The sequence below is a fragment of the Rhynchophorus ferrugineus genome, unplaced genomic scaffold, assembly GCF_030347505.1.
Source record: "Rhynchophorus ferrugineus isolate W39M unplaced genomic scaffold, kcgeb_rfMv2 rfM4, whole genome shotgun sequence".
In the NCBI taxonomy this organism is placed as follows: domain Eukaryota; kingdom Metazoa; phylum Arthropoda; class Insecta; order Coleoptera; family Curculionidae; genus Rhynchophorus; species Rhynchophorus ferrugineus.
This window is the reverse complement of record NW_027472583.1, coordinates 33,944,892-33,969,302: the sequence shown is the minus strand read 5'-3', so window position 1 is coordinate 33,969,302 and position 24,411 is coordinate 33,944,892. Positions and strand designations below refer to the sequence as shown.

At 31.2% G+C, this 24,411-nt stretch overlaps 2 protein-coding genes and 1 long non-coding RNA gene across 5 annotated transcripts in view; 2 read left to right on the top strand and 1 right to left on the bottom strand.

The window, feature by feature from the left end:
* CCDC151 (Coiled-coil domain containing protein 151) overlaps positions 1 to 24,411 on the bottom strand; it is a 170,421-nt gene that overhangs the window by 64,008 nt on the left and 82,002 nt on the right. The gene's annotated exons all lie outside the window — the stretch shown is intronic.
* Positions 1 to 24,411, top strand: part of N (neurogenic locus Notch protein) — a 153,945-nt gene that overhangs the window by 57,007 nt on the left and 72,527 nt on the right. For all 3 annotated transcript variants that reach the window (XM_076401969.1, XM_076401968.1, XM_076401967.1), the window contains exons 3-4: positions 297 to 577; positions 5,724 to 5,919. In XM_076401969.1, the coding sequence (XP_076258084.1) occupies positions 297 to 577; positions 5,724 to 5,919 (477 nt within the window). The remainder of the gene's footprint in view (positions 1 to 296; positions 578 to 5,723; positions 5,920 to 24,411) is intronic.
* Positions 20,209 to 23,937, top strand: LOC143196054 (uncharacterized). The gene is made up of 2 exons (XR_013005653.1): positions 20,209 to 21,895; positions 22,221 to 23,937. It is a non-coding gene; the product is annotated as an uncharacterized LOC143196054 (long non-coding RNA).

Genomic DNA, 24,411 nt, shown 5'->3' with positions numbered 1-24,411 from the left:
GGGAAAACAAAATTGGTGTTTTACTGTTTTCCTCGCCATTATTGCATATCTTTTCAGCATATAAGCTTTCCCTGGCCTTGTATAAATATTGCAAAGCCAAATCGGTCCAGCCGTTCTCGAGCTTTAGTGAGACTAACGAACAGCAATTCATTTTTATATAACGTATATACAGCAACGCATACGCTACACATGCGATTTATTATGAACGCGTCAAAATTATGTTTTTATTATGACACCTATAAATCATAGCATCGTTATTGAACGATAGTTTGATTGTTTCTTTTGTTTTGTTTCAGTTGTACATCGAAATATGTGGGCGAATACTGTCAGCACCTCAATCCGTGCCATACGGGCAAAGGCCCGGGTCCGCGGTGCCAGAACGGCGGCTCGTGTCAGGTCAAGGTGGGTCCCGGCGGAATTCCGGGGTTCGAATGCCGGTGTCCGTTGGGTTTTAGCGCGTCCTTGTGCGAGATCCCGATCGCGAACAGCTGCGATCGGAGGCCGTGCGACAACGGCGGTACCTGCACCTTAATATCGCTGGAATCGTATCAGTGCGCGTGCGCGCCTGGTTTTACCGGTAAGTTTTCAGGTTAGGATGAGGTAATGTGAGAATATGTTAAGTTCTCAGTGAGATTCAGATTTTATTGTTATTTGTACATTATTTTTTATCTAAACCAGTTTCCCATAGTCCTCTATATGGGGGAATTAATTTTATATTAATTTCAAAATATCTGTGCATGTAATAACAAGGTTAGTGACAACAAATAGGAATTTATTATTTATTATTGTCTCTTCACAACAACTCAATTTAACTGGAAAAACTAAAGTTTAAACAATATTTAGGTTTTTTCGTTGATTAGTAATACTTGTAGCATTAGTATTCTTGAGTGATTTTTTATTACAATTTTATATTATATTGTTATTTCTGTTAAGATTACTGATATTAGTGTTTCCTATTTATATTAATTTCTTCATTGTTGGGGGATATGACTCGGACTAAAATAAAACAATGATGGTTATATGATGTGACCCCTATTTATTGACGTTATATTAAACATAGAAAATATAAAAGAGAAAAAGGGAGAGCAGTGCAGTGTTACCTGAAGAGACGTTTGGGCTATCGATAATGGCACGTCTGAACTGAACGATGGTCAGACCCAAAATACCCTTCAATGATATTCGAGATCAACGTCTCGGGGTTCCCAGGTTTTGTTATCGTTTACTGGGCTTGCTGCTGTTCAACATCTGTGCTCGTGTTCAACATCTGGGATTATATTTTCTAGGTATTTTGTTAGCCAATATTTTAAGATCTAAAATTCGACACGTCTCAGAGTCGCTACAACTAGTTAATAATGTATTTCTTCTCACCATTCATAAGTAAAAAACCTCATTTTGAATTACTGGCCATCGATAGCCGCTACTTTTCCCATATTTCAGGTAATTTAAGTATTCCATATCGAATGAACGATGTATTCTGTCTATCAACAAATAGATCTATTTTTTGGTATCTTCATAAGAAGTGAAGCGCTGTTCAGGCGAGTCGTATGTCGGCCCAAGTAGTAATCAGAAGGGACAAGATCTGGAATATATGGCGGGAGAGGTAACACTTTCCTTTTTAATGTTTCCAACTAAGATTATCACCGTTTTGTAACATTTCGACTCATCAGTTGTAGTCGATAGCGATCCCCATTGATAATTAGATTTTAGTAGGTCGATCAAATACAGAGCATTAGCTTGGGGCTATAGATATACCATTTTATGGCTTTACCATTGATACTGATGCATAATCAGGTAGCCCCCATGATTTTTTCGCTTTGAGTTATCGTAATGGATCTACTTTTCATCGCCAGTAACAATATGATGCAAAAAATCTTTCCGATTTTACTCTGAAGCAGCATTTCACATGGGATCAAGCGCTTTTCAATGCCTCTTGACTTCATTTCATACTCCACAAAATATCAAATTTTTTTGGATCACTCGCATGTTCTTCAAGCGATTAAAGATATTTCCAACATGTTGAATCTGTCTCTCCGTCTGAGGAATGTTTCTTGTGTTACTTCCAACAAATCTGCATAATCTCCTTGCGTTTTACACCGATCATTACCGAGGAATGCCTTCAAATTTTTTTGACCGTCTAAAGCACTCTTCGTTGTCCAAAATCATTACTTTTAAATCGTCGAAATCAGTATTCAAATGATGAAATCGATCGAGCATAGTTGGCATAAGCATCACAAGACATTAGATGGCCTTCAGTCGCCTTTTTCTTCAAATTGAAATAAAAAAGTAAAACTTCCCGCTAATGCGATTTGCTCAGTACAAATTCAGACATTTTCAATGCACTAAAAAAATGTTTTGTTCACACTTTACACGATGAAATTATAGTGAAAAATGAAGCCTAGTGAATCAGTGAAGCTTCAACATGAAGTTGGTCACAAATGTATCCGATATGATTAAATATACTATATAATATAACTATATATAATTTAACCTATTTTTTTAAATAGAAAATTTATTATTTTATTAACTGCTTAATTGTTGAACAATTGTTCCTTATCACCATTTCGTATTATTAGTAGTTATCTGAAAAATAAAGAAACATTTTCCATTTGCGTGAATTGCTTGATCATATCGCCTAGTTTATGATTAGTTATTACTGCTACTGCATATTTATGGCATTAAATAAGCTTGTCTTATTTGAGTTGACGTATTTTCAAGAAAGTGGGGTTTTTCTTTTACCGTGATAATTGTAACTAATGAATAATATATTTTATAAAAGGCGCAATAATCGCGCAATTCGTAAGTAGTTAGGCGAATTTTAACAACAATAAAACGAAAAGTGACTAAAACACAAAGTATATTTTTATTTATCGACATATCAAAGTTTATAATATTTATGGTTTATAGTAAATGGATTTTCTTTTATTAATTTACAAAAACAAAAAAACATTAAATATAGTATGTTAGTGTAATTCACTCATCAATAAATTGTTTCATTCCATCAAATAGTTTTTTTCATCCGTTAACTAATCTTACTTCTATTCTACCTACTACCTATTAACGAATTAAAATTATAAAATATAGCCTCTATGGACAATAATTCCTCTGATAATTTTGGTTCTAATAAACTTTTTAATATTTGATAAGTATTCACCATCTTCAACGTGTCTGGTAACTTTTGCGATGCAATAATAGTTACATCCTTTTTATGATGTTATGAGACAAGAAAGAATAGAACATTAATAATTAAATACCCTTGAAATATTATCATCAATGATAAATGGTGTATATTAATAACACAGATAGATTTACTCAAATCAGATCTCATTCTAGTCAACTTACTGATGATGCTTTAGTATTATTGGGTTATTCCTTTTCAATTCAATTCCTTTTCATTACCTTTTTTAAAGTTTTTTTGTTAAAGATATTTGCGGTACTACTCCGTCATATCGCAATTGTGGATTCTGGTTTCAGCGATATAAAAGTGATTATTTTGATGTCAACATAAAGAAATACCTGGAGGACCAAAAAAGATAATAAATTTCAAAACCTACACCCAATGCAAATTCTCTTCCAAATAGATTAGCAGTTGATTAATCAACTATTTTCAGACATTTACATGAACTCTGAAAAATACAAAAGGAGAAAACATGGCTACCACACGAATTGACTAAATATTTCGAATCGTTTCAATATCGGGGTTTGATTCGTTGCCCGTCAAAAAAGTTTTCTAGGGACTATTGTGATTGGAGTATTTGGAGCCTTGTTGTATGGTTTATTTATGGAGTAGTTAATATCTACTAAAAAAACTAAATAAGTCAAAGACTATTTAATGAAAATGTGTTATCAAACGTTCTCATGATCCATCTGTTTTTAATCATGTTTGAAATTAAACAAGAACAGTTTCGGATATCATCATTACTATTATTAAGACATCTTCTGCTATTGATAATTTTGAACGAGATGCAGAGATTACGCCGGGCATCGCGGGGATCATTGACAGTAATCGGGAAATGGAAGGCTCCTCGTTTAAATTACATTAAATATGCTATTAAGATACTAAACTGGCCGGTTTTCATTTTTGTTGTAATAGTGGATCGCAAAAACAGTCCCGGGCATCTGGTTTAGATGGGGGACCTGTTGAAATTAACTGCTGCGAAATTACCAATAAGGAAGTAGAATAAAATTTGAGTTTTTTATTGTAATGAATGAGATGGAGAGCAATCCGCATTAAAATTTTAATTAAATCGTCTTGGAATTATCAGAGAAGGTCTCTGGGTTGTATTTTTTGGTTTGATGTTGATTTAAATTGCTGAAGATATTCAGTTATGTCTTGTCATTGGACAAACTGTATTTGATATAATAAATACATATGTTGCTCTTTATTGCCTTAATATCCGTAAAATAAGTTACCTTTTCCCTTAAAATATAAGTTATTGTCAACCATGTCAGATGATACCATTTCTCCCAGTTCAGAATCAAATTTGTCATCAATTTGATTCATCAAATTTTTGTGATGTTAATTGATTTACTTCTATAATTTAAAGGCACATTTTAATAGTGACATATACGACGTGACGTTTTTGTGCTGTTTTGTGTCTATATTTTAGCAACATTGTCATTTAATATTTCCAAATCAGTTTAATTCAGTATTAGCAGCCTACACCTTACTGATCCAATTATATGCATCTCAATACTTTGTGGCAATAAATTCCATTTTGATGGATCTCTCTTGTAGTAATCCATGACTTTTATAAATGAGATCAGACGCATGGACTTTTAATCGCTATTCACAATACACCACAGAAACCCTCTTTTTATGCGTTTTAAGCAATAAAAGCTAGGTATCGAACCCTTTCAGTTTTCCTTTCCTTTTGAATCTTTTACATGCGATAATAAACGTCGGGGAATAGACTAATAAGCTTTGTGAAAATTCTTTGAAAGTTTGAGCTGGGTTTTCGGCCAATGGTTTTGCAATTTATTATCTTCGATAATGTCAACAGCTGTTTTCTCGGCACTTGAAAATGTTTACTAACAATTCAAGAGTGCATTATTCGTTTGAGTTACATTTCTATCCACGTTGTTTACATTGTATTTTATTAAAATTTCTATGAATTCAATTTTATTTTAGAAATTATGCAATTTTGGTTTTATAATGAAATCAACGAAGAATAATAAGCGAATAATCAACAATAAGCTACGAAATAAATAATAACCCAATCTTAATACCTGACCACTTGAATGATCGATCAAATTGTTTTATATGGAAGGAACGCCAAATTTATGTGTACCTACAATCTAAGTGTGGAGAATATCCCGTTATGATTTGGCGAATTTCATTCTTATTACTAGTCAAATTACCACAAATGGATAATTTAACATCTTTAATGAAATTCATTAATGGCATTAACGCATTATAACACTAACATACTGCTACACCATCATATACCAAGTGATAATGCTCCCTCCCCATAGAGGCAACCAAAAATATTTGTTTAATCTTTATTTAAGGACTACTACAATATCGTCAAATATCTTCGTCAGCTGGTACAGTCAGTAGACAGCAACATGAATGTCGAAAATAATTAGTCAAATGGATATATCCGTAATTAAGACTACGTTTTCAAAAACGTGATAATATGTTTCATTAATTAATTGTAGACTACATTGGTTTTGTACCCTGTACATTTGTTCTTTAATAACTCTGTTTTTTTTTTCAATTTTAGGTGAAGATTGTAAGAAGCAGGATCATTGCGCGTCGATGCCCTGTAGGAACGGAGCAGAATGTATCAGCGTAGGCGATTCGTACCACTGTAAATGCGCGCCTGGATTTACCGGAGCCAGCTGCATGGAAGATCAGGACGAGTGTAAGAGCAATCCATGCAGATATGGCAAGTGCCATAACACTCACGGAAGTTACGCGTAAGTTTTTTTCATTTCTTCCTATATCCATAGTTTCTAATACCAATAAAAATATTTAATCTGAAGCCTTATATAACATTTCACCTGTTAACTAGCATTTAATTACCACTACGTGTGTCGTTGTACCTTAAAATGGTGTCGAAGAATCTTTTGGTAATTTTTTTTTTACTGAAAGGTCAAAGTTTCGACTCTGATGTCGTTAAGAATCTTTGCGTTTTGTAGAAAAATACAAATCGTGACGCTAAAAAAATAAAGAATGACGGTCTGGTGGGTTCCTTTTTTTCGACCCGGTGAAAATGTCACTCTTTATTTGGCTGGAGTTCAAGTATATAATTTTTTCTTTATAATTTTCTCTGAATAACAATAATGGCGTGATATTGTTGTCAATGTTTGAAAGTGCTTTGCTATTCAATAGGTTTCTTATCTGCAGATGTTGTTAGATATATTGTTTCTTGTACAATATGTATGGTTTCAATTTGAAATATAATTGTGTATCATCCGTTTATTAATATCTAGTTAAATTAGTTTTTGGAAAATAGCAAAGATTAATTTTCCGTTTAACTTTTTCTTATCTACTTTCGTCATTAACTATTAGGAGTATAGAAATTGAAATAAAAAACGATTTTTTTTTCATATTTTCGCGGAATCTGAACCGCAGTATCAGAAAACAAAACTTGCGTTTTTCTCGAAAGTAAGTGTTGGAAGACCATTTTCATTAAAAATCATAATATGATGTTTGAATGTAATTCTCATACTCTTCACGGAGTTCCTTTTTAATTCAATCATTTGTTCTTCCCGTCAAAAACAATATGTTAATCACTGCTTGAAAATTCTGTTCATTGTTGTAAGGTCATAAAAGTTGATGTGTTTAAATGGCTCCTTTATTAAACCGCTCTATAACAATATGATGAGGGCATATTGGCAATTTTAAAAAGTTAGATTTTCTAAAAGTGCCAGCTCAAGGCAATAATGGCGTTTTATTTTATACATATCACACATCCCTCGTAGTCACTGTGTTTATAATTATAAACAAGTATTCACAGCGATAAACTAGTACATGATAAAGTTTAGCTAATATTTAATATACCAAATATAATAGTATATTACATAAACAATGGGAACGTTTTAATTTTGGCATTCCTTAAGGTCAAATACGAGGAAACAGTTGTCGAATATCTACAGGTTATTTACACTGGCCTGGTCATAAAAATGAAGAATTCTCAGGTCGCTTAATGGCGTTTGTGGTACGGCAATTTTCGGTCTCTAGAACTTGTTTCGTGCGCTCGTGGTACGATGGATGAATCAGGCGACTCGATTACCGCAAGCTTTTTGGGAAAAATCGCCTTATATATCTCTCAAAGCTGTTTTTCAATAGGTTGGTGTATATTGAAAGAAAATTATATTGGTCTTTCGCCTCAGACTAATAAAATGCTACTAAAATAAATCTGAACTAAAATGAACGAGGTGATTCTCACTGGATAGTATAGTTTGTGTTAAGATTATATTCCTTTAGATGTTTTGAAGTCATCCTAGTTTATGTTAGAAGATAATCAAACAAAGACATCCGGAATTGCCAGTTCTGAACTTCTTATACCTTTATATTATATATTAAGGAGGTATTTTAGTCTAGAAATTTAAAGAATCGATTATTTCATATCCATTTTTAACATTTTCAAAGCTTAAGAATATACCCGTAAGAGGATTTTTTAAAATTTATATTATTTTCGGAGATTCAGCGGTTTTAGTGACGCAGCATATAAAAATAAAACAATTTTTTTTCAATAAATTATGGCTATTTGAAAAGATAATGTCTGAATGTTTTTAAAATAGTAAAATCCAAATATTGTTATAGTTATATTACTTTTGATATATTTACGGGTTACTCATGCACATATATATTTAATCTTAAACAATGATTAAAGAAATATCTTCCAGATGAATATGTGCATTTTGCTAAACAATACACAAAATAAGCTAGCAGGCATATCTTTCAATAAATTATGGTTGTTCGAAAAGATAATGTCAAAATACCAAGTGTAAAATATATAATTATTTTCCCCAATTATATAAGTAAATATTTGGTGTGCTTGTCATTTTGATGAAATAAGACGCTAGTTAAAAATTAATATCGTTGTTTCTATATTACACCAACAATTTTGGATGTTCTTTGTGATTTGATTAAGATCATTAGATTTTTGAAGAATTTTATTGTTTTTAATTTTATTTGTTTATATTTTTTATAATGCGTGGTGGTATAGATTGTCGATGTTTTGCTCAGTACCTGCCGAACAGTGATCTGCATTTGCTTAAACCATAATAATATTTTTCAAATTTTTAAAAATGTATTATTCTTTCCATTCTTTCTGACTGTAATCTGTGAATAAGGGAAAATCACAACATATATTTGTCATATCATCGTTTTCGACCATAATAGTTAGATCATAACTGCCATTTAATTATTTTCTCCTTCGTCTTTTTTCTAGGATACATTATTCCCCAATATCCCCCAATTTGGGGCATGCCCATATTGGCTCTATTTAATTTTAATTCAGAGAATAATCCGAGTTTGGCGCATGCGTACATACAGCTTTATTTACTTATGTTTTATCGTGATTATTGGATTTAATGTCGAATATATAAGCAGGCAAATAAAAATGCTAAAATTTTGGAAATAACACATTTCATTTTAAAAAAGTATTGAATAAAATGAAATAACAAAAATATAATTAACATATGTCCAACTATTCTATTTTTATAAATACGCCATATTACACATTATCATTATTTTTTATAAATAAAAATACACATATATGATAAATAATTGATTTAATGTTGAAACTATATATAAGGAGAGAGATAAAGTTTGAACATTTTTTGAAATAACATGTTTTATTTGAAAAATTATTGAATAAAATGAAATAATAAAAAGACTTTTTATATGCCTTTCTATTTTTATAAAAACAGCATATTTAAATAAATTTACATATTTGAACAATTAATTTACTACAGTTTTTGTTACTATTCATAATGGACAAACCCCATTAATGACTCGGACTACTTCCAACACAACAAGAATCATTTTCTACTCTGTTCTTGTTATCATTAAATTTTGGCATATGTTGATACCTATTCCAGATCGTTGAAAATGATGTGTTATAAATTTGGCACCCAAAATACCTTTTTATTTTATAACTTATATTCTGCACTTACCCTTGTTCTTTCATATTTTAAAAGCAATGTATGTTAAACCACCAAGAATAACACAACAATTTAATTATTATTAGTATAGAATTATTAATGTAACACAAAATCTAAATAGTCTAGATTTATTTGTTGTTTTGATATCGACCGTAACGATCGACTCGAAAATAATAGACCGCCGTTGGAAAAGGAAGACAATATAGTTTGTTATAGTTTATTCTTTTCTATGATTCATTCTATGTAGGCGCACTCTCTTTATACGCCAAATCCGAAAATTTTGGGGAATAATGTATCCTCTTTTTTCTATGACATTAACCAAAATGCTCAAGACACTGAGCTGAGCTGACACTGAGCTTAAGAAGGAAAACTATTTTATTCCAATTTGTATTATATATCACATTCAACAGTAAAAATCTATAGCACTCTTTTTGATAGTTCGTCCTATTGATTTACGTTTGCTTCTCCACGCTAACTTTCCAATAATAGTTGAACAGTTGATATTAAGGGACAATTTGTTCATTAACATTAACTGTTCAGATTTTTCTGGTTGAAAATTCGTTATTTATTAATGCATTGAAGACATTTTGCATTTTTTAATGAAATTAATAACAACACTAAGGAAAATTCTATTAAAAAAAGTTTCCATAACCAAACCCATATTCTTCCAACACAAACAGGAAATCGCTTGTAAGTATACCCATTCAAAACACCGTAAAAACTCTGTTTATTGTATATGTGCACTATATACACAATTTTGAATATGGTTTATGTGAAAAAACGTTTTTGTATCACTATATTGAAAATGACTGGAAGAAAATTCTGTGGGAAAATCGAACGAGGAAACTAGTTAAATTTTAAATAATAAACAAATCGTACATACACACAACTGATGCGTGTTGTGAGATTTAATTTATATTCAAATTGGATTTAGTTAAAGTATGTGTTTACTTATTAAGTGCTAGTGTGAATTCTGAGTTCGTGTAATGATTTTAAGTACCTTCTTGGACATGTTTAATTAATAGCAGTTTAATTAATTTGGATTTTCGTTATTATATATAAAACAAGTGAACACTAATTTTTAGAAACATTAACAAAAACATTTACTTATATAAAACAATACCATAAATATAAAGATCATTCGTATTCACTACGAATATTCGCTCTCATTTCTTGACATGAGCATCCGCAAATTTATACCAATATTTCGAATTTTCGAATGAAATAAAATTATATTTGTTATGCCATTTTCATTACCTATAAAATATAAAATAGCACACTCTTAAGTAATCTTTTTTGAATGAAACTTGAATGAGAATGTGTTACTATTTTTGTACATTTTTTTATGATAGCTTCGACTGTTTATTGAGGTTTTAGCCTCGGTATAGGGCTTTAACAAATTTCCAAGTTTATGACCAATCTTTTCTCCAGTATCAATCATGGTCGCTATTATAACTTAGTAAATGTTGCCGTTTCAAAGGACTTGAATAATTCTTGCTTTTTTAAGAGCCTTTTCTTTTCTAGCTCACTTTTTCATATAATTCGTTGCAGACAACATAAATAAAATACTGACGAAAATACTAAACCGAATACATTAAATGAAACTAAGTGGTCAGTATAGAATTAGCCTCAATTTAAAACTGAATATTTTGCTTGATAATCCTCTGTCAATATTCTTAAAATTCTTCCACTATGTTCACCAATCATTAATTGTTACATGACTAATCTAGACTAGCGCTTCTACCTCTTTTACCACCAAATAATTTTTAAACGTTTGAACTAGAAAAATAGTTAATTATCGGAAAATTATTAGATGGTCTGTTTTTTGCAAAATCACTTTTTCTTTCAGTATGTGACACTTGTTATTCGCCGATGATTAATTAAATGATTGAGTTTAAACTTAAATAGTGAATGAATACTGTGGTTTGGTATTAGCCTTTTTAGGGTCATCTAGATCAATACTTTGATCAGCTTGAACTGATAAATGCATAAAGGAATATGGAAAAGGATATCGATGTGATTATAAATATATATAACGACATTCTATGAGTTAAATCCAATCCAGTACTTTGGTGAATCAAAACAATTTACCACCGATTCTCTGTGATAATTGTCAATATATTTGTATTATTCTAGCTATATCCAACTGTGACTGAATATTGTTTTGCTGTGATAACAGGGTTTTCTCACAACCAGAACATTTGTATTTTCGTTTCTCACACTGCACATCCAAACTATGTAACATTGATTAGATTGGTGAATATCATAGGAAACCACATATGATGAATAATGTGAGTTGGATGGGATTTCATTTTCTGTACTTTCTTACCTTTTAACTTGAATAATGACCGTTTTTGACTGACTCAGCTTAAATACATACATTTATTCTCAGTCATTTGTCTTGGTTGTTTCTTGCAGTTTTTGCTTCCAATTTCTCATCTTTCTATATTCCAGATTCACTAGTGAGTTCTTTAGCAAAAAAATGACAATTTAAAGTGGCATATATTTGGTCTCCAACAGTACTCGGTGACTAAAGTAACTGAATTATACATTTTTTTATTAATCTCTTTGAACTTCATCCATCTACCCGTGGGCAATAAGTATTATTTTATGATTTCCATTATACAATATAACTATAATGACATGTAGAAGATCTGTTCAGTAAGTGATCTGCTGTATAAACTTTTTATCTATATCTTATACTAGATACTATTCTAACTTATTCTAAAATTTATCCTAACTTATTCCAAATATTAGTCTGACTTACTAACTTAACTTATTCTCATAAAGTGAGATTATTATATCTCACTCTATGTGTTTATTAATGAGTTCATATGGTGGTTTGCGTTTGAGCCTTACGCAATTCACTGTCATCGCGCACATTTAACTGTTTGGCGAGTGCATTTGGTCTTTCAGAGTACTTTGCACTAACACTTCGGATCACACTCGCTATGGGTTCTAAGGGGATATTGCGCTGAATTAGTTTATTGGAGACGTAATATGGGACATCGACTATGACGCTCAACACTTTATTCTGGAACCTCTGAAGGATAGCTGTATTAGATTTGCTAGTAATACCCCATATTTCAGTACCATAGGTCCAAATGGGCCCAAGTATTGATTTATACACCAAAAGCTTGTTATCTAAGGATAATTTAGATTTACACCCTATCAGCTAATACATTTGACATATATTTTGTCACTGTATGTTTTTTCCATGTTAAACGTCGATCAAAATACATTCCCAGATATATAACATTGTCTGCTTGCGGGAGTTCATAATTATTCATGTTTACTGACAAGTTCTTCTACAAACGGTGAATGTCACATGGGTAGATTTTGTCTCATTTCCTATGATACGCCATGTTTTCAACCACAATTTGACGTTGTTTAGATGAAGCTGGAGATTTCTTGTGGCTGATATTGGATCTGGATGAATTATACATGGACTTGACATGATTATCATTATTATACGTGATATTAACATCAGAATACAGTTTTGTTTTATTTGATTTTAATATATCGGGGCATTGATATATAAACGAAGTATCTCTTAAGGTGATTTGAAAAATGTTCTAAATATTTTCGATATCGATTGCCTAAATCTAATGCGAGTTTATTTCCTGTAAAAGTTGTATTCAGTTCATAACTTATCGCCGTAAAGTTCTGATTTACCGCAACAAACAAATAATTCATCTTAATTACCGAAAGTTTAAATTACCTAGACAATTAATGGCGAATAAGAGATTTTCGAAAAAAAAAAGAAACATATTTCGACAGTGCGCGAGCAATAAATAAACAAACTAGACAAAAAATAAACGAGGTATGGAGATCGTGGGAAATGTTGTGAACGAAAACGCCGTCGATTCGCGCTGAGGAAGTTGAGCAATTCGTATTAATAAAGATTGAAGCGAAAGCATCTGTTCGATTGCTTTGATTTTGAACGGCCGACCTGATCGAAAACGTTTACTGAGCATGCGCCCGTTCAGAAATGATCGGCGACAGGTTAATTAAAATGTTTGGTTTACCAACTACCGAGAGTTGATTATTGGTGGTTAAAAATCGTTTCCTAATAACCCTAGTAATGTACAGTATGTTTAATTTTCTTTTTCATGAAGAAATTTTTACGTAACATTTGTTTTCAACTGTTACATTATTATTATATATATCGAGCACTTTTAAACGATACAGACCAATAGTATTGCTACTTACTTCTTTTATCTTGTTCAAAGTAGTTAGAGGACTTCATAAGTCATACCTTGTATCAAATATTTCAAAATATTAGGTTGTAATCGATTACCATTGATTGCCTATTGGTATTGAAGCAAAATAATCTGCCATTCGTATAAGTGATATGTTTTTTCTACTAAAAGTCATTCTGATTCATTTTATTTGAAAGTATTGCAGCTTTGATGCATCTTATGTTGGTTTTGTGAGGAAATAATTAAACCTTTAATATAAGTTATTGGACATAATCGCCATATTATCATGTGGACATAATCGCCATGTGGTATTTCATATCCATGCAGGTATTTGTATCCATGCAATTATCGATATCCTGTACCCGAAATTGTCAAACTCAACAAAGCTTTTTTTAAATTAATTACACCTTACATTAAATATGCTTAGTCCAATCTTAATTCACAAATTAATGTATTACTACTGTTCTGTTGTACTTGTATTAATATACCTCTCACTACATCACATGTATTTCCCAAATTAAAATAAAACTAAAATTCTTAAGATAATGTTAAGAATACACTTTACACTAAACAAGTTCGTGTGGTTTGGTTCGCTTCAATCCTCTGGTTTCCTGCGTGTTGTCCAGTAGCTGTATTACTTCCTGAACAAAACATTGGCTATCTATAGCATCAGTAAATTAAAAAAAAATCAATTCACTATCCCAATATCCTTCAAACGTTTCGAAACTGCTATGTGATCAACTGCAAATGATTTTGCTAGTTCAATGGTTAAAGTATTTTTTGGGATACAACGTCAATAATTGTTTTTGAACTAATTCGAATGTTACGACTTTTTCAGCTTTTTCGATAACGTTTTTTATTAATATTACTATTGTTCTGTTGTAGTTGCTTCAATACATAAGAAATACAAGTGCAGGGCGTATTCATCAGTATATATTTCCTAAATTACTAAATTGTTAAGAGTAGCACTTATACGCTATGCCACGATTTCTGGTCGTTTGGTTTGGCTTCAATATCCTAATTTCCTGCTGTATTATCCAGTAGCTCTACGTTGCTATAGTTTAGTTTAGTTCATGATTTAAAGTGACATATTGGATAATTTCATAAATCCATTTGAACTCTAGGTCATACTGCAGTTCTTGACTGACTACATAGCGATAATGAGTGATTAATCGAAGATTTTATTTTGATAATGTTGGGATTAGATCGTGATGACTAACCAGTACTAGTAGTTTTAGAAAATATAATGTGTAATTTATCTAAAAGAACAATGATTCTCGATTTTTTACATTTTATTAGTCAATCTATATTCTGCTGAGTTTCAAATTAAAATTTTTCCACAGATTTATATGCAATTATTGAATGTTAGTAACATATAATTTGATGTTTTACCTGTATGAAGAAAAATAGTAATATATAGTAAGGTTAAGAATAATAAGGTCAATAAAATGGCTTGATTGATAACATTTGAAATAAATTGTAAGTAATATGATTTAATATGTCATATCAAGCATGTTATACAAAGTAATTTGGAGTAAAACGCGATTAAAACCCAAGAGTCACTTTCCCTAACTGTCACATATCACCACTAAAGTAAAAGAGGATTAATGTGGAAAGGAACATTGATGTCGATTATAAATATATATAATGACGTTCTATGAGTTAAAGCCAATCTGTACTTTGGCTTTTATTTATCATTTCTGAAAATATCCCGTTTCCTATTTTGAACCAGAACAATTTACCACCGATTCCGTGTGAAAATCGTCAATATTACTCTCGTATTCTAATCAGCTATCTCCAACTGTGGCTGAATGTTGTTTTGCGGTGATAACAGGGTTTTCTCACAACCAGAATGTTTGTATCTTCATTTCTCACCGCTTAACTAGCGATAAGGGTTCCTTTTCGACCACAAAAACTATATCGTTGACCGAAATGATCGCTGCTTTATCGTGAAATAGTCAACGAACGATTCCGATATTGGCAACTGCTGCAAAAACAGGAAGTAGTTGGTGTGAAATCGATTATGTTGTAGAGTTGCGGTCGCTGAGGTACCAGGTACAATCTAATATTTTACAGACTCTTGAGAAGATCCGAGTTGGAAACATTTATAGTTATGTCAATATAATTTTTTGTAACCAAATTTAAAGGCCATTTATTTTATTTCCTTACGATGTTATGGATAATTTTATTTATATTATTTTGAACGCTGATGTGATGAGCCATGGTTAATTTAATTAATTTATTTTTTGTTTATCTGTTTTTATGGGCATGTAATAAAAACTCTTTATATTATGGTATGAAAATATCGGAATTCTTAGAATTTTCTAATAAGTAGTTTTAAGCGAAGGTGCTTTGCTATCGTCAAAAGAAATGAATTTCTGCTCAGATACGCCATGTTATTGATCAAAACAAATGGTATTGGAATCGAGTGACAACTGTAGAATACAGCAGGCATAGTTCTCAAAAATACCGTGTCTTTTTATCAGTTAAATGCTTCAGTTTTTGTAGTTCTTGGTAAATATGAAACTCAGCTACGGTTTTATTTTTTATCATTCATCAGTGATAGTGTATTGTAATATTTGCATTATAACATTTACATATTGGATATTTGCAAAGAATCACCTCGAACGATTTTATGATATAAAACATCTTCTTTTTCATCGTTCAGCAGCCACTTCAATATCACTTGAAACAACAGTCTGGAAATTAAAAAACGCCCCTTAATGTTCTTGGATTTGAGTTCATAAGATACTCATTTTCCGCCCTTGTGTATCAAGGCTTTTAAACCCGTGTTGTTGATAAATCAAATCCCAATGATATTTTTTGAAGTGTTTGACACTCTAAAGACTAGCATTTCCCAATTCTTCATCACTTAATTGTTCACCGCTTCTTTCATGCATATTAAATATAACAAAATAAATATATAACGTTGCTTTAATTAATTAATGCTTCAATCAACTCAATGCATAATGATAATTTATATAACGCTTCATTTAGTTTGGCCAATTGTCTCTACTTCGATCTGGAATCCTCCTTCGATGCCTGAGGACAATTTCGTTTTTTTTTTCAGCACCTTATCGACACTCTAACGCGTGTACATTTGCCGGCCAGGACCAAATAAAGGAATCGCTTCATTAATTTTAATCGAAACGACCGTTTCCGACATCCCGACTAACTGATGTGAAAGAAAAAACCGTATTCTCTGTTCGAGTTTGTAATATTGCGCTGAATACCTTAAAGGGGGACTGGAGAACGCCATTTTCTTGCGTCCAACGATGGCATAACGACTTTATGGCGATGGGAAATCCATAGGGCTATTAGATTGGTTTTAAACTAATCAAACACTATATCTTTTTAGTTGCTGATGGTTTTTCTCTGCTTTTATGTCAGTGTATGGGGACTAACTCGTCGCAAAAGAAATGTGCTAATGATAATTTGATTAAAATAAAGTTTTTTTTGTATTCTTTGAGTTGTTTTAACAATTTTACGTTTGGTATTTAATCTTATCGACATTTATCGTATCGACAAAATGGTTGCTCTTAAAACAGCTGCAATTCTTCGCGGAATATAGTGTTTCTAATAGAGTGTCTGAACGGAATAATGTCCTATTTTGTATCTAAATATTCTCCAATTGCTTCGACGATGTTGGATAAAGTATATTTTACATTCATTCAAAAATCGATTATTATTTCCTCGTTTTCTAACAATTAGACCTTAAGAATATTATTTTTGAGTGGGTTTCTTATTATTTAAAACTATGCAACGATGCATTGTAATCTATTGTTGATAGCCTCGAGTCGGTTATGGTCAAATACAGAAACCGATATTCATGAATAAATTAAATGGCGTATTCGTCTTAACGATAAACCATTTCGAAATATAATGAACAAACTGGAGATGATTTTCCATATACACTTGAACAATAACTGACTCTATTAGACTTTTAAATGAAGCAGCTGCTAGTAACAATTCTCATAACCTTCTTCTTGCCAATTGAGGATAATAAATATCTTTAAAATATTTTTTAATTTGCTATATAGGAAAAGAAATTATTTTATGTGTACTACATATTTTTAACTGAAAATTTCCCTGTCTGTATGAATAGTATTGGCCCGACCTCCGTCTATTCTTTGAATTTTTTCCAAAATAAGTTTTTGTTTCAGTAATGTCTTGACGAATTTTATAATTTTTTAAAATAACAGGTACAGTAAAAATAAATTCTAGTGGTCATAATTTGTTCGCAGAGGAATAGCTCATAGTCAATCATTGTCAATCCCACCAAAGGCCATTTTGTTTAACTCGTGTGACATCCATACATCCAACTTCTTTTTGTACCTATCTTTTTCCTGATAACTCCTAGGCAATAGAAACACTACTTATATGTATAATATGCTATATATAAATTCATATTCAAATGAATTTATATTCTATATAATGAATTCTATAATTTCTAAAGTGGTAACTTTAATTGGCCAACATTGCGTTTCAGAACAGCTTCCTAGTATTTGTGATAGATACCTAAAACCCCAGCCAATTTAACAGTATTATTTGGAATTAATTATATTTAAGAAAAATATCACCATAGAAGTGTAGATCTCTTCATTAAGTATAATTACCGAATTACTGATAAATGATTAACTCAAAAACCATCCCAGGAGATGGTTATTCCTTGTTGGATTATAATATTGTTTATAGACATTTATGATTCGAACTCACCATCACTGTGACGCCAAGAGGATAATTTGTAATAACCAATCAACATAATTTAATCAGAACTTTCATGTTACAAACGTTGCGAAATAGTCATAAAAGAACAAAGTACCGCAACGTATTATCCCCATATCCCATACAATCTGAAAATGCAAATAAAAAAAAAGAGAATGAACGCGATCTAGTGAACTGAAACGCCGTAAGTCGTATAAACATTTTCATTCTATTTTCCATTGGTAGGCAAGCAGCCTTGGGCAAGGTCGTTCGGTTATTTCATTCTTTTTACCCGGATCTGATTAATTAGCAGAAATGTCAATACAGTGCACCATTGTGTTAAGTCACACCACTTACGAGATTTGCTTTTTCCACTACATTGAATTATTTACGATATAATTGCAATATATAACAATCAGACTTATTAATAGCTGAAGTTATAACTGTTGTAAAGCTGGGAAAGTCTAAGATTCTTTCTTCTTCGTTTTTTTTTAATTTTATGACAATAAAGACTCGAAAAATATTGTTTTATGTTTGAAATCGATGCTTACTACCAATAACCGCTGATCCCGAGTCATCAGCGAATGCTCAACCTACCATCTCACCATATTACCACAATAATTGAGCTCTTATCTAATTCTTATATTATCTACAGCTCAGTATCTGTATAACACCGTATTTCTTCGCTCATCTGCCACCAATATATTTAAATATAACCAATAAAAATAAATATATTTCACTTGTGTATCGATGACAATCACAGAGAAAACTTAGACTCGATCTCCCATGTATAAAGTTCGTAGTGTTTGTATATAAGTTATTTTGTTCATCCAAGCCACATGAGGGTACACAAAGAGGGTTTATTTACTACAGGGAGAAATTCAAAATAGGATTAAAAATTATTATTTATATTACAGGGGAAATTTAAATATATATATATATATATATATATATATATATATATATATATATATATATATATATTAAAATGTGTATAAAACATTATGAAAATACATGAAAAAACAATATTTAATCGGACAACTATTTATTTCCTAGTTGTACACTCTTATTGCATTAAATATTATAAATTGAAAAAAATAAATTAAGTAGTACTTAGTCTATTCTTATCAACATGAAGTTGAAGGCATATATTCATCTATTTCAAAAGTATCTGGGAAGAAACATGTATTATGATGTTCAGTTCTAAAACCTCTCAATTTACTCCCTTTGAAAAAAATACGATATTTGTACTTTGTACTCGTTCGTTCTGAATATTCTAATGTGGGCTTTGCAACCGCTGATTCCAATATTTAACTTGTAGCCACATTTTCCTTTTCGATAGGTTAAGGAAAATGATCTGTGAATATATCATGGATTTCAGTTCAATTGTCGATGTAGATTTTAATGAAGGACATACTCCCTGTCCGAAAATTTCATGTAGAAGATCATAAGAGGTTTCCTGAAGTTTATCATTATTTAATTTTAAAAACCGTTTCTTCGCTAGAGCAGAATTAATTTTATTCGACTTGGAAAATTATACTTATATTATAATTTTGCATTATAAATAATATTTACCTTAAATGTAACAAAAATAACGTCATAACAACAAATTTCATTACAATTATACACATTAATGGGAAAAAATATAACCTGTCACAAAATTTCAAATTGAAAAAAAGAAAGGAAATCTGTAATATTTTTTGGCCGTATAGTGATTCGGACGCGCAAAACATGGGTGTGCCCATTTAAGTTCCCATTGTATATTTCTATGTTTTGTGATGACAATTCCTGAATATTTGAGGTTGTTGTTGTAATATTGACTCATGGTGATTTTCTGATGTATTTTTTGGGATTAGGATCATTATATAATAATTTAATAAAGCATTGCTTAGATCGTAAAGAATAGTGAACATCAAATTTTAATTGTTTTAATGATTATTCACTAAAATTCTAAAAAATACTGTTATAAAACGAAAAGAGGCTTATCCAAATCTTCGCTTATGTAGCTTTGAATTATAAGCGACTAGTTTCCTGTTTGCATCTATATACAAAGGTGTATTCATTCATAAATTTTCACTAGTACAGGTAAACCATAGCGGCGCTTCTTTTTTTTTTCGAAACCCTTATACATCGACCATCGGCGGACGCAGAAATCGCCGTAATAACAGATAGAGGCGTGATAGAAGCAGAGAAAGGAGCAGGATGGCGTTGCGGGGCGAGGGCAGACGTAAGGAAAAAAAGAAACGTTACGAACGAACAGAAGTGAATAAAGCAAACTGATAATATCGCAATATATACGTGCATTGGCGAAACACTGTGTACCCAGAGTACGGCAGCAAGATGGCATCATTTGAATGGGTTTTAGGTACAAATGATAAAATGTACCATCGTAAAGAACGGTTGGCCGATGTCGAGGGACCCTTTCGCATGGATAGCCCACGTAAATAGCTTCGGTTATTCACGAATCAATTTCTAGAGGTTTTTTCTTAAACCCCAGAACGTTAAATGCACGTGGTACGTGTCCTGTTGATTCCTACTTATCAGGAACGAAACTAATTTTGCCTCAATCATTGAGTACTTAAGTGACGATTATGTGACGAGCACTCATACATCAAATTACTTTTATGATTTAATTTTTTTTTCGTTGCACAATTTAAAATATCTTTTAAAAACAATTTTTATTTAAAAAAATTAAATGAACTATTACATTAACTAAATAATAATGAAGTAGCTAGAATTTAGTTTTGAAGAGTGTAATTACGACATATTCTGACGCGATGATTTCTTAAATGTTGTCCAGTATACAGTGATAAAGTGAAGCAAATTAGAAGTACAAAAATATTAGAGGACATAGAAAGTTACGTTACCGAGATTTATGATTTATTTTGTTGTTATAATGGAAAAGAAACACTACAAGTGGCAGCCAACAAGTTCTAGAAATGGACTAGAAACTGGAAAATACAGCTTGAAAGCTCGCAATCTATCCATTGTCAATTTTGCGTTGTGGCGAAAAGACAGTATCCTAATTATATCATTTGAGGAATGTCCGATTTGTCAAGCAGAATACCTTGTATCCATCTCGGTTGTAAATGAAATTGGAAATAGCACGTTAGGCAAAAAGCTGAGCAGTCAGACTTAAAATTAAATAATTGTACTGGTTAGTCGGACGATAGTGGTCTTAGATAACCAACTTGCAACCAACAAGCTGCCAAAACAATTCGTCGATTAATTATTGGCGCTTAAGAACTGCACGATAACTTAGAAATTAAAAGGATCCACGAAGTTATCGATGATTTCGTCGCAAAACGTGAAGGAAGGTTACTAAATCACATAACTTAGAAGCAGTAAAACTACTAGAAAATCAAGAAATCAGATTGTTGAAACGTACTAAACCGCACAAACTTACATGAAGTGTGTAAATGTTACAAAATACATACTGATTTATTTATCCAGTACTCGTTTTGCTTGTGGCAATTCACAACTACAAAAGGAAAGTAGTAGTAAGGAAAGTAGTGTCACTCAATGAAAACATGATTAAAATCGATCCAGTATTTTTGGTTCATTCATTACTGCCCTTGGCCTGCACGCATTAAATTTGGAGTAAAACAATTCCTCTTCCCCTATACTTACTATGAAGATTTCCTGCTATCTTTGGAATATCTAAATTCATACAATTTTTATTACATTACACATTTTTAAACGCAAATTTTAAATTTGTAATATCTCCGAAAATATTTTTTAATTTACATGCTGTAAGGAACCATATTGATCTATATTAATTGCACACTGTATTTAAGGTACTTAATTCGATAAGGATTAATGCCGTATTGCTTAAAATAGCTTCGTAAATAAGCCATTTTCTCACGTAAAAAGTAAACAATAAAAATGGTTAATGTGGGTTATCCCTAAAAGATAAACATATACCATCGCGGACTTTTTTGTAGACCTTTTTATCGTGTACAATACTGTAGTACATTAATTTGATCTAACTCGTAGGGTTAGGCAGCGTTTTTGCTAATTGCTAAATAAGCCTAAAAAAATAGGTTAATTTACGACATCACGTTAGAAACCTCTAAAATTAGCAATGTTGCCTTAGTATATTATGCATGTATTATACATATAAACCTTCCTCTTGAATCACTCTATCTATTGAAAAAAACCGCATCAAAATCCGTTGCGTAGTTTTAAAGATTTAAGCGCACATAGGGATATAGGGACAGCAAAGGCGACTTTGTTTTATACTATGTAGTGATTAACTTAACTGGTGTCATCTCCAAATAATGAAGCAAATAAAAATTACATAATAATATGTTGAGAGAATAAAAATAAAGGATGGCCAAAGATGTGGACAACTATTGGTTAATTTTTTGTCAAAATTCTTAATATTTAGGAAATATTTAGACTCAATGAAGGGTTTTAGTAATACATATTTCTAATTTATGTATATTTTTTATTTCTCATTAACAATAGAGAGTGCTAAATAAATGTACTCTCTCCATTTCTGTTTGATGTACTGTTTCACTTAATTTAACAACAGATCGATCATGTTCAGTGACAGTTTTTGCTCATATTAAATTGATTGAAAAGTCAACGAATTTAAACATCTACTGATACACGAGATATATACACGAGAAAATAGCTAATTGTAGTAATGCTATATAATTCCTCAACAGGAATTATTTTATACTATAGGTAGTGATATTATCCTTAAGGAAATGACTACCGCCCTGGAGAATTTCATAGATGTTAGAATAAATTCAACATGTTTAACAAAAAATTGAGACTCCTTAAAATTTCAATCAATGTGTCGAAGAGACCAGGACATTCTTTTTATACATCACCTCTGCAGTATAGTCCATGTACCAATCCTCAGCAGTGTAAATCATGTCATGATCAAAGACAATACCGCACCAAGTAAGGCCATTAAAGGAAAATGGTACCAAAGTACCACCAACAGTGCTGCCAGCATAGGAAGAAATATCGGCGCGGTTCGTGAACAGAAAAAGGTCGATTTTTACTGAGCCAAACAAGGAAAACAATGCCCGTGACTGGGCCTGATCACCGCCTTTACCAGCGTTTAAACTGTGAGGGAGGACTCGATCGTCGTCGTCGCCGTCGCCTGCTTCGTAAATGGTCCATCGCTAGACAAAGAAAATGGATTAGAAAGCAAAACTGCTCTAATTGCACTTGGAACCAAACGATATACGTTGGGTTGCATCATCACTCTGCTATGGATATGTGCACAACCATGCAACGTTGTCGAGCTTGACGTTTCGGTCTCACGTCTCACTCACAACAACACAACTATTTTATTTTTTTGCGAAAATATACTGTGAAACAAAATATATTTTGATTAATTATATTTCACAAAAATATTAGCGCATTCGCCATTACATCATATTTATTAATACAACTTCCTATTACACTATCTGCAATATTTGTGAAATTATAATCAGATATAATCGTGTAAAATCACAGAAACATTTCATTAAATATGTTTTATTTAAATACAGATAATAATTTCTATCATTTTCGTTTATGTCTTTTCTACGATGGAGCAACTGTTATTGGTGTACTTCTCTGGTTATTGTTATATGAGGTTGTATGAGTTTATTTATTGATAAAGTTTATAGTTAATTAAAAAAAATCATTTTATACGATTTTTAAAAAATCATTCTCAAAGTTATTTTGTCGTTTAAGTTTAACGTTAGTATAATTTCATATATATGTTGGTTAATTATATATTATTTTGAATATTAGTTATTGAGCATTAGAAATATTTTTATTATATAAAGTACATGAGGTTCATTAAAAAATATTCCATTCTACACAATTTTTGTGAAATTATTTTTAAAATAATTTTGTTGTATAAAGTAACATTTGTATAATATCAAGCATAATTTCAAATTTCAAATATATTTTAGTTAAATTTGTGTTTTGTGAAGTATAAAGTGAAGTATGAAATTCAGTGTTAAAATCAATTTTTGTGATATGTAGTTTCACTTGATTTCGAATATTGGTAGTTATAGAACGTTTGAACCGTTTTTATTATCCAAAATACTGTCTAATAGTAGTAGTAGTAGTAGTAGTCGAGTTAATTTAGAAATGTTTCATTTTACACATTTTTTTTGAAATTATTCTCAAAATTGTTTTGTTGTTGAAGCTTAACGTTTATATAACGTCAAAGATCATGTAAAATTTCACATATGCTTTTGCTAATTTTGTATTTTTGTGAAGTACAAATCATACATGACCAAATTAATGTTTGTGCTATTATATATTAGTTTTGCTTGATTACGAATATTGATAGTGATGGAACAAAATATTAACTGTCTCTAGTGAATCAAAAAATATTTAATTTTACAGAATATTTGTGAAATTATTCTTA